Here is a 9,827-nt window from a genome sequence, read left to right on the forward strand (position 1 = left end):
CAGAAGCATGGCGGCCATGCAGCCCGGCTCGGATTGGACGTTGGCGGTCGACGCCAAACAAATGGCAACGCGATTGGCTGCTGCGGGGTGATGACGTCAGGGGGTGGTGTCCGGGCCGGGAATGGGGGCAGCATGAGGCCGCGCGGCTTTTTGGGCGCCGGACAGTGGCTGAGTCGAGCCATGAGCCGATGCGTTTTGGAGCCTCGGCCCCCGGGGAAGCGGTGGATGGTGAGTGGCGTGGGGCGGCGACGTAGGGGCTCCCGGTCCCTACCTTCAGTTCAGCCATTATGTCCCGGGAGCCGAGTGCCCCCAAATTGCTACTCTGTTTTCTTAACTGGTGGGTCCGGTGCTCGACGGGCTCCAAACTTCCAGAAGCTCCGTTCCTGCACTAGGGCGCCCTGCCTGCCCAGCCTTCTGGTGTTCTCGGGGGTCGGGTTTCTGGGCCCTTTCTTCGCGCCCCTTCCCCACTGCAGCGTTGCTCTGCGTTTCCGCTCCTCTGCTTTGGAGCCCACGGGACGCTGTGAGGTCGGGGGTGGCGAGAGTTGTTGGGCCTCAGTTTCCCTGGTGCCGCCCGCAGGTGGCTGGCCTGGGGAATCCCGGACTGCCTGGCACGCGACACAGCGTAGGCATGGCGGTGCTGGGGCAGCTGGCGCGGCGGCTGGGTGTGGCGGAGAGTTGGACGCGCGACCGGCACTGTGCCGCCGACCTCGCCCTGGCCCCGCTGGGGGATGCCCAGCTGGTCCTGCTCCGGCCACGGCGGCTTATGAACGCCAACGGGCGCAGCGTGGCCCGGGCTGGTGAGTTGAGCGCGCCAGGGACGGGCGGGCCGGCCGAGGGGGTGGGGGGTGAGGGTGGGAGTGCAGGGGCCAGAGCGGGACTGGCTGTGACAGATCCGCGGGTTCACCCCCAAGTACCTGTTGAGCTCCAGTTGCTGCATGGCCTTGGGTACTTGTGGGGGCCTCCGTTTCTTTATATGTGAAGTGGGATTGATTAGTTGTGGCCCCTTATCGTGGGAGTCTGGACAGTGACCCTCTGGGCAGATGGGCAGTAACCAGGGCTGCCGTTTCCCTGTGCTAAGCGGAGCTGTTTGGGCTGACTGCCGAGGAAGTGTACCTGGTGCATGATGAGCTGGACAAGCCCCTGGGGAGACTGGCTCTGAAGCTGGGGGGCAGTGCCAGGTGAGGTCCTGAGATGGTCAGGGTTGGGATAGGGCTTCAGGCCTCCCAGTTGGGGTGGAGTAGGGCTGCTGACCCAGTCATCACAGGAAATGGGCTGCTCTGACCCAGCCGGGGCAGGGAGGGGTGGAAGGACATTGCCCCAGGGAGGCACTAACTGCCCCTCCCATATCCCTTGAAGGGGCCACAATGGAGTCCGTTCCTGCATTAGCTGCCTCAACTCCAATGTGAGTCTAACCTTTTGTTGTGCAACTGGGTCGGGTGGGCCAGGGGTCCCCCAGCACCTCGCCAAAGCTTCCTGGGCCTCTCTGGCTCTCCCACAGGCAATGCCAAGGCTGCGGGTGGGCATCGGGCGCCCGACACACCCTGAGGCGGTACAGGCCCATGTGCTGGGCTGCTTCTCCCCTGCTGAGCAGGAGCTGCTGCCTCTGTTGCTGGATCGAGCCACCGACCTGATCTTGGACCACATTCGTGAGCGAAGCCAGGGGCCCTCATTGGGGCCGTGACACCAGTGGCCATGGCTGCCTGCCTGACTGTAGTACCCACCAACCCAGCCAGGGCCACAGAGCTGCCATGCCAGCCTTGGTATCTACTTTTTATACAACTGTCCTCTAGACTGTTCCAGGCTGCCTGCGGATTAAAGTGGGGGTGACTGTGACTGGACCAGTCCATTTCTGAAGTAGGTTCTTCTCTCTGTGTCCTATTTGGAACGTAGGGGAACTTCAGGAAGACTAAACGTTTTGAGCCTTTTTAGAGAAGCAGGGGCACGTATCTGTAAGATTAAAGATGCTGGCTTGGAGGCCTGGCGCAGTGGCTCACGCCTGTAATCCCAGCACTTTAGGAGGCCGAAGCTGGGGGATTGCTTGACCTCAGGAGTTCGAGACCAGCCTGGCCAACATGGTGAAACCCCATCTCTACTAAAAATACAAAAATTAGCCGGGCGTGGTGGCGCACGCCTGTAATCCCAGCTACTCGGGAGGCTGAGGCAGGAGAATCACTTGAACCCGGGAGGCGGAGGTTGCCATGAGCTGAGACTGCCATGAGCTGAGATTGCAGCACTGCACTCCAGCCTGGGTGACAGAGTGAGACTCCGTCTCAAAAAGAAAAAAAAAAAAAAAAAAAGATGCTAGCTTGGAAGCTGAGGCCTCTTCAGGGGGATCCCACTCTGCTGGTCGGGGGGAACAACAGGGTCCAGCCAACCCCCCTCCCAGGGCATGTGTGGGCATGCCTTGGCCCACTGAGGCTTGGCCACCCCTTTCTTCAGCCCATTTTACAGATGGGAAGGGTCAGAGAGGTCTGGTTACATCCCCAGGACCACACAGCTGTGGCCTGGCAGAGCCTCAGTTTGCTCCCAGGACTGGCTAACTGGGGCCCCTAGCACCCTCACCTCAGGGCTGCTATGTGCCCGGAAGGTCCCCACACGGGTGATATATGACAGCAGCCTGAGGTCCTGGGGGTTGGGTGGGATGTGGGCCTGGCGAGGTACCAGGCCTAGATCCCCCGGCTGGTAGTGGGTGATGTCAGAGAGCTGCGGCAGCAGAGACCCAGTCCTGGGCAGCTGGATGCTGGGCCGGCTGTGGGGAGGGGACCGAGGGTCACAGAGCCTTCCACGAGCCAGGTTTCTGGCCCAGGGTGAGCCGAGCACTGTCCCCATGGCTGCATGCCTTTGCCCTGCTCTCTATGACCGCCTCTGAGGCCACACAGGGCCACTTGTTCACCTCTCCTTGGGTGGGCCATGGGACTGTGACTCCGGGTGGGGACAGACAGCCTTCTGGGGTCTCGGGACCACAGTGGCGCTGAGCATGACCAGCAGTTGCTGTAGCATCTCCTTGTGCCATAGCTGGAATGTCACGTCGAAGTCGCTGTCCTCTTCATCGGGGTGCATCTGTTGGTGAGGGTGGGGTGGCAGCAGGCCCACAGTGGCCCCAGTACCCACCCTCCTCCAGGAACCTCCAACCTCATTGCCCCGTTTCCACGAAGTTTTCCCTGGTGGGATACCCATTCTCCAGTCGGGAAGACTGAGGCCTGAGACCTTTCAGAGCCTCAGAGAAGGAATCCAGCTCCTTTAAGACCTTGGAGGGATCTTTGAAGGCCAGAATCAGCGAAGGACAGACTTTCCAGGAGGCTCTCAGGGAAAAGAGGGGCCTCTGATCCTGAGGCAGCCTCTTCTCTGCAAGCAGCTTACATCTTGGGCTCACTCCCCCGCCCCCTTGCGCCCTCCCTCCCTCCCTTCTGCTCACCTGCAGAATGTTCTGGAGGAAGGAGGTGGCCTGGACCAGGGCCGCCTCCAGGCTGGCCCGAACCTTCTGCTCATTAGCCAGTTCCTGCTGTAGCCGCTGCAGATCCCCCTGCTGCTGCCCCAGCTGCAAGCTCAGCTGGTCTCTCTGGCTCCTGGACCCCAACTGGGATGAGTCAACAGCCTTCCCCCTTCCCCAGGACTGGCGCCACCTGGGGCCAGGGGCCCTGCCATTTCTCTCCAAGCCCAGAGGGGCCCCCATCCAGCCCCAAGTCCTCAGCCTGTCTGGCAGGCTCCTCTAGAGAGGGGAAGCCTGGGTCGTGAGATCAGAAAGAGCTGGGTCGGAGCTTGGCCCCAGCCTTCACCCGCCACCCACCACCCACCCCTCCACGGGCCATACGCACTTCAGTGCCTGGTTGTCCACCTGCAGCTGCAGGGATCTCTGCTCCAACTGGCTCAGCAGGAGGCGCAGCTCCTCGGCCTCCTTGGTGTCCTGCTGCTGCTCCTGGCATTTCTTGGTCAGCATGAGGATAATCTGCGGGTGCGGACAGGTGGCCATGCCCTCAGCCAGCCCTGTTCCCCCAGTTGCGGACACAGCCAGGCCTCCCCTGCTCCCCCGTGCAGAGTGACCAGTGAGCTCTCCAGGACTGGGCTCTGCTTCCATAAGTTATGGGGGTTTTAAGTAAATACAATCCAGAGCTAGGCCCAGCGCCCTGCAGCCCCCACAGGAGGCCCAGTCCTCTCTCTGCTGCCTCCCTCCCTCCTGACTTGACTTTCCCTGCAGGGCCCCCAGGGCGGCCTCCTGCCTTGTATGCCAAATGCCCTGTACTGAGGCCTGCAGGCGCACCTTCTGGTGGCCTCTTTTGTGCCTGGCCATGACCTTCTGGGTGTTCTCCAGCAGCTCCAGCTGTTTGCACAGATTGCCCTGGCTTCCCTTGAGCTGCTCATTCTCCTGCAGCAGCTTCATGCCTTGCTGGGAGACCCTGGCCATCTGCAGGGTAATGCCGTTGTTCTCTTTGATGGCCCGCTTTGTTGTCTCCCACATCCGGTTCGTGGTCACCTTGTGGAACTCACTGGCCACGAGGTTCACGCGTTGGATGATTTCTTTCCTCAGTCTGGCCAGAAAGGTGGGAGAGAAGGGGTCAGACAGAGCGGGCACAAGCCCTGGGCACACCCTTTCCTCTGTGAGGTTCCCAGAACACCTAGGGCTGTTAAACACCAGCATACTCTCTCCCAGGGAGGGTTGGGGCTATAGGCAGGAGGCTTTCCCTGTAGATCCTCTGGACCTTTGTAATTGGTACCATTTCAGTGTACTCTCCCCTATTAAGTAAACATGATTTAATCCCAGTACGTGGCAAAAGGAAGTCTCCAATGCCAGCCTGAGGACTGCAGTTGGGAGCTTATTCCCTTTCTCCCACCCCTTCATAATCACCAGCTGGGATTCCAAGGAGTAGCAGGTTGTGGGGGCAGGGGTCAGTTACCCCATCTAACGCCCCAGTTAGAAGCTGGGGCCTGAAGGCTAGGATGTTCGTGGTCCCAGGGATGAAGGCTCCAAAGGCCCCAAAGGGTGCCCCGCTTGCCCACCTGTCCTTGTCCAGCACCGACTTCTTCTCCAGGTTGTACGCATAGTCCCTGAACTCATTCTCCTGCTTCCGCACCTGCTCCTCCAGCAACGTAAACTTGTCCGTGACCTCCTCTTTCTGCAGCCGGAACTCCTCCAGGGCTGCCAGCTTCCCCCCTGGCCGTCACAGGGCACAAGGCCCAATAAGGGGCTGCCTCAGAGGACAGGGCCTGGCGAGGACCTTAAAGATGGCCCTTAGGTCCCTGTCCCTTCCTGTGTGCCCTGTGCGGTCTCAGTGGGGCAGGTCTACCATCCCCCACCTACACTTCGTGGCCCTGTCACCTTTACTGCCTTCATCTGGGTTGCCCTCCCTCCACCCCTCCATGAATCTTAGGAAGTTTTGTTCAGGTTCCACCTCCTTCAGGAAGCCTTCCTTGATACTCTCATGAAAGTGACTGACAACAACAACTGTTTTTTTTTTTTTTTTTTTTTTAAACAGAATCTTACTCTGTCACTCAGGCTAGAGTGCAGTGGCACAATCACAGCTCACTGCAGCCTCAACCTCCCAGGCCCTCAGCCTCCCAAGTAGCTGGGACTACATACGTGCACCACCACACCTGGCTAATTTTTGTATTTTTTTTTTTGGTAGAGATGGAGTCTTGCTATGTTGCCTAGGCTTGTCTCCAGCTCCTGCGCTCAAGCAGTCCTCCTGCCTTGGCCTCCTAAAGCACAGGGTTTACAGGCGTAGGCCACCACGCCCAACCGGCAGCTGGACTGTATATATTCTCTGGGCTAGGTTCTAATGCTGTCTGACATTTGAGCCTCAAACCCTTGCCAACTGGGGGACCTTGGTCACGACACTTCACCTTTTGAGGTGCTTCCTTGTCTACAAACTGGTTGGGGGATGTTTCCAGCTTCGCAGGATTGCTGGGACAATTAAGAAAGACAGTGCGTGCCAAGCAGCACGTGGCTATTATCCCTGTTTCCCAGGTGAGAAACAGGGTCAGTGATAGAGCTGGGATGTGTGCTGCAGGCTTGCCAGCCAGTCCCCTCCTCACCAAGGATGATGTTCTCCGTGGTGAGCTGGTCCTTGGTCTCCTGGAACTCATGGCGCACCTGGGCTAGCTGCGCCTCAAAGGCATCCTTCTCCATCTCCTTGGCTAGCTGCAAGTTCTGGAGCTGCTCGTTGAGGTCTGTGATCTCATCCACCTGCTGGTTGAGTGTGCGCTTGAGGAAGGCCACAATCTCCTTCTTGTTATTGGCCAGCTGCTCGAACTCCTGGCGGAACAGCTTCTCCTGCACAGCCAGCTCATCCCACTTCCGCTGGTACCTGGGGCGTGGGCGGGGGCGGGGCCGTGGTCCAGGGGTCAGGCTGGGCAAGCCAGGCCTCTGTTGCAGCTGGGCCCACTCTCCTGGACCCCCTGTCCTGCAAAGGGGCTTTTGAGATTCCTTGTGATCAGAATCCAGCCTCATCTCCCACTATGCCCCCTGATCCAACAGTCATGACCGCAGCCAATGCCTGTGCTTAGCATGTTATTTTCATTACATCACTAGAATGCAAACTCCATGAGGGCAGAGCCTTGTTATGTTCACAAGTATGTCCCCAACACCTGTGCCTGGCACATAGCAGGCGTGCAGTGTGTTTGTTAAATCGTTACAACAACCTATAAGAATGTAGATACTATGATGATTTTATACCTATTGGACAGATGAGGAAACTGAGGCTCAGAAGGATAAAGGAACTCTGAGTTTGTAAGTGCCAAAGCCAGGACTTGAACCTGAGTCAGTCTGACCCCCAGAATCAAGGCTCTTAGCCACAATGCCTGCTGCAGTCAGCCAGCTCTGCATCCCTCCATAACTCTTCCACACTTTCCAATCCCAAGTCTTTGTACCTGGCATCTCCCTTACCTTTTTCCATCCAGTAACCCTGGTGTTTTCTTCTCAGTGGACCCTTCTTGGCCCTGAGCCATATTTGTGACCCTCTCTTTGGTGCTCTCCTGTAAGTTGGCCCTTGTCCCACTGGGTGGTCAAAACCTAAGAACATGTGCCTCTCCTCCACCTCTGTATTCTCAGGGCCTGGCAGACAGCTTGGCAAATAGTAAGCACCCAATAACTCTATTAAATACATTTGCCTTGAATACATTCTACCTGATGTCTCAGCTCAAGGGAAGTTTGTGAACTTCAAGGGAAGTATGTTAATTTTAATCAGCATTACATAACCAGTTTACTGGTTTTCAATAGAATAACTGAAGTTACTTGGAAAGTTGTTTTTTTTTTTTTAACATTTATTTATTTATTTATTTATTTATTTATTTATTTTTTGAGACGGAGTCTTGATCTGTCACCCAAGTTGGAGTGCAGTGTCACAATCTCGGTTCACTGCAACCTCCGCCTCCCGGGTTCAAGTGATTCTCCTGCCTCAGCCTCCTGAGTAGCTGGTATTACAGGCGCACGCCACCATGCCTGGCTAATGTTTGTATTTTTAGTAGAGATGGGGCTTCACCATGTCGGTCAGGTTGGTCTCGAACTCCTGACCTGGTGATCTGCCCACCTTGGCCTCCCAAAGTGGTGGGATCACAGGCGTGAGCCACCGTGCCTGGCCTGGAAAGTTGTTTTGCATCACAATTTAGTTGACCAACATCTTTCAAATAGTGACTGCACACAGAGCATTTCAGGGGTGTGGGCTGAGGAAGAAGTCTTGCATAGGGGAGTCAGGAGGCCAGGGCTCCCATCCTGGTGCCTCCTCTTCCTGGGGGTGACTTCCCTTCTCTGAGCCTCAGTCTTCCCCATCTGTGCAATGGGAATGACATCTGACCTCTCTAGTAAGACTGCTATGAGGACTCAGTGGGCACCAGTATGTGGCCTGCCTGGCACCATGAGGGACTCAGCATTAGCTGTGGTTACCCACAGCATCAGTCACCTGGGGAAGAGCTGCCGCCTACTGGTTTGTCTTTTAAGGTCACCCTGAGACTGGGGCTGGTGCCTCACAACTGGGAGGAAACTGGTTGTAACATAAGAAAATGATGGGCAGGTGAACATGGCTCTGAATGAAGAGTTAGAGGATCTCCCCCCACCACCATGTCACACACAAAACTGGCTCTAGAATAGAATGTCACATCCATGGAGGGGGAATCAACCTTCCCCACTTACATTTGGGGAAACTGAGGCCCAGCATGGAGAAACAACTGGGCTCATGTGCTGAGTCAGTGGAAGTGGGACCAGGGGGTCCACCCGCCCGCCAGAGGGCTGTTTCTACCCTTTCATAAAGCCTGTGATCCCACGGGGCAGGAGTGAGGCAGGGGGAAGTGGGGATTGCCTGGGACGGGGCCACGAGTTAGCCTCGTGGACCCAGGGTTCTAGGAGCTGGAAGGTGGGGAAATCCATTTACCCTTAAAATCTTGAAACCTCCCAAAGGTACGTATGAGGAAATAAGGAAACGGGATGGCGTCTGGACATCCCAGGGGAGGTCAGAACACAGGCCTAGGGCCCCTTGGCCAAACCCACACAGGGACCACCTGGGCATGGGCTTCTGACCCAGGGCACCAGACTCCTGCCTGCCAGCCCACATACCGGGCCAGCCGGTCCTCCAGGTCTCGGATCTGGATGTGGTAGAACTCCTTCGTCTCCTTGGCCAGAGGCGGCTCCACGGCCACCACCGGCTCCTTCTTGCTGCCTTTCTTCTTCTTGACTTCAAGCTCCTTGCCTGCCTTGCTCACACTCTTTTTGGGAGCCATGGCTGATGGCAACCAGGGCTCCAAGCCCCAGGAAGAGGCCAGGTGGTTGCTAAGGAAGCTGGTCCCGTACATAGCAACAGGCCGAGGGAGTGAGGCTGGGCTTAAAGGGACCCTGCCCTGTTCCTGCTGGGCGCCAGTACCGGGTCCCACTCCAAGGCAGATGCATCACTGAGGGCCCAGGAGGAGTCCCAGGCCACGGCAGGCAGGATGCCTGGCTCCCAGGCAACTTTTTGGGCTTCTGGGGACACCCCTCTTTCCCCCACGTGGAAATAAGCGCCATGGGGAATGTTCATGTGGGTCAGGGCCCTGGAAATCGCCATCCTGTCCTTTGTGCTGATCAGACACTAACCCCGGGCACACAAAGCCTGTTCTGCAGCTTTGGCCCGGGGTGACAGTGTCCTGGCGTGGGTGCGGTAGGGGGTCCAACTGATGGGGCCCTGGCCGGCAGCTGGGTGCCTCTATGAGCTCCATCCCCAGCCCCGATCTCAGCCAGCCATGCCTGTGTGCCTGCCCGTGTTCCTCACCAGCCCAGGCACTCACTCCCTGGGGCAGTGGGCAGGTCCTTTCCATCCCTGTCGTCCCAGTGCTTGGCACTTAGCAAGAGATGGCTGTAGCACCACCCTGAAAAACTCTGACAGCAGCCAAGGGGAATGGCAGTGGCATTTCAGCAAATATGGTTTCTTGGAGCGACTAGATCTCACGAGTTGTAGGACCCTTGGGGTGGGGCGGGGGGATGAGGAGAACTTGGGGGCACGGTGAGGGGTCAGAAGCACAGGGAGGTGGGGGCGTTTTTACTATTGGTGATGAGAAAGGTCAGAGAAGTGATTGGTTGGAAACAACTGGGCTCACATTTGGGCTCTGTCTGACCTCCAGTGAGTCCTTGGGCCAATGGCCTGAACCTTGCTCTGTGAAAGAGCTCGCAAGATCTCATCTGTAAAGTTGTAACAGTTCCCTGCGCAGGGATACGGTCCAGGGATGCTGGGGGCACTTAGTGAGTGCTGGCCCATGAAGCTCCCGCCCACTTTGTGTGATAGGCAGGCAGCTCCTGGAATTTCCAGCACCCCTGGACCCCACCTGTGGTGGTCTGCCCTTCCCAGGGTGCCTGTGCCCTGCAGGCAGGG

At 57.6% G+C, this 9,827-nt stretch overlaps 2 protein-coding genes across 7 annotated transcripts in view; one reads left to right on the forward strand and one right to left on the reverse strand.

The window, feature by feature from the left end:
- The first annotated feature begins 98 nt into the window (after positions 1-98).
- The window catches only part of PTRH1 (peptidyl-tRNA hydrolase 1 homolog), a 22,319-nt gene continuing 12,590 nt past the window's right edge, over positions 99-9,827 (forward strand). Inside the window, exons 1-5 of one of the 5 annotated variants that reach the window (XM_005582161.4) lie at positions 99-228; positions 578-797; positions 1,079-1,178; positions 1,357-1,402; positions 1,499-1,833. In XM_005582161.4, coding sequence (XP_005582218.2) covers positions 133-228; positions 578-797; positions 1,079-1,178; positions 1,357-1,402; positions 1,499-1,681 — 645 coding nt within the window. In that variant the 5' untranslated portion in view covers positions 99-132 and the 3' untranslated portion in view covers positions 1,682-1,833. Of the gene's footprint in view, positions 229-577; positions 798-1,078; positions 1,179-1,356; positions 1,403-1,498; positions 1,834-9,827 lie in introns of those variants that run through there. The other 4 variants (XM_045373833.2, XM_045373830.2, XM_045373831.2 and 1 more) reach the window with 4 other exon arrangements.
- On the reverse strand, positions 1,758-8,735 carry CFAP157 (cilia and flagella associated protein 157). Of its 2 annotated transcripts, XM_005582160.5 has the most exons (9): positions 8,543-8,735; positions 6,031-6,302; positions 4,996-5,149; positions 4,259-4,526; positions 3,816-3,946; positions 3,416-3,566; positions 2,894-3,060; positions 2,563-2,749; positions 1,758-1,947 (listed from the first exon to the last, which is right to left on the reverse strand). In XM_005582160.5, the coding sequence occupies exons 1-9, from the start codon at positions 8,704-8,706 to the stop codon at positions 1,876-1,878; spliced, it is 1,566 nt and encodes a 521-aa protein (XP_005582217.3). In that variant the 5' UTR covers positions 8,707-8,735; the 3' UTR covers positions 1,758-1,875. The 2 variants fall into 2 exon arrangements, with proteins under 2 accessions (XP_005582217.3, XP_045229763.2); XM_045373828.3 differs by having other exon boundaries at positions 1,894-2,749.

This window comes from Macaca fascicularis, chromosome 15, assembly GCF_037993035.2.
Source record: "Macaca fascicularis isolate 582-1 chromosome 15, T2T-MFA8v1.1".
In the NCBI taxonomy this organism is placed as follows: domain Eukaryota; kingdom Metazoa; phylum Chordata; class Mammalia; order Primates; family Cercopithecidae; genus Macaca; species Macaca fascicularis.

Excerpts from the sequence above, each read along its gene's own strand:
- CFAP157 (XM_045373828.3), bottom strand. The coding sequence starts at position 8,706 with ATGGCTCCCAAAAAGAGTGTGAGCAAGGCAGGCAAGGAGCTTGAAGTC. Across the intron at positions 6,303-8,542 it reads CTGGAGGACCGGCTGGCCCG|GTACCAGCGGAAGTGGGATG; the intron begins GTATGTGGGCTG and ends CCCACGCCCCAG. Across the intron at positions 3,061-3,415 it reads TCCTCCAGAACATTCTGCAG|ATGCACCCCGATGAAGAGGA; the intron begins GTGAGCAGAAGG and ends CCTCACCAACAG.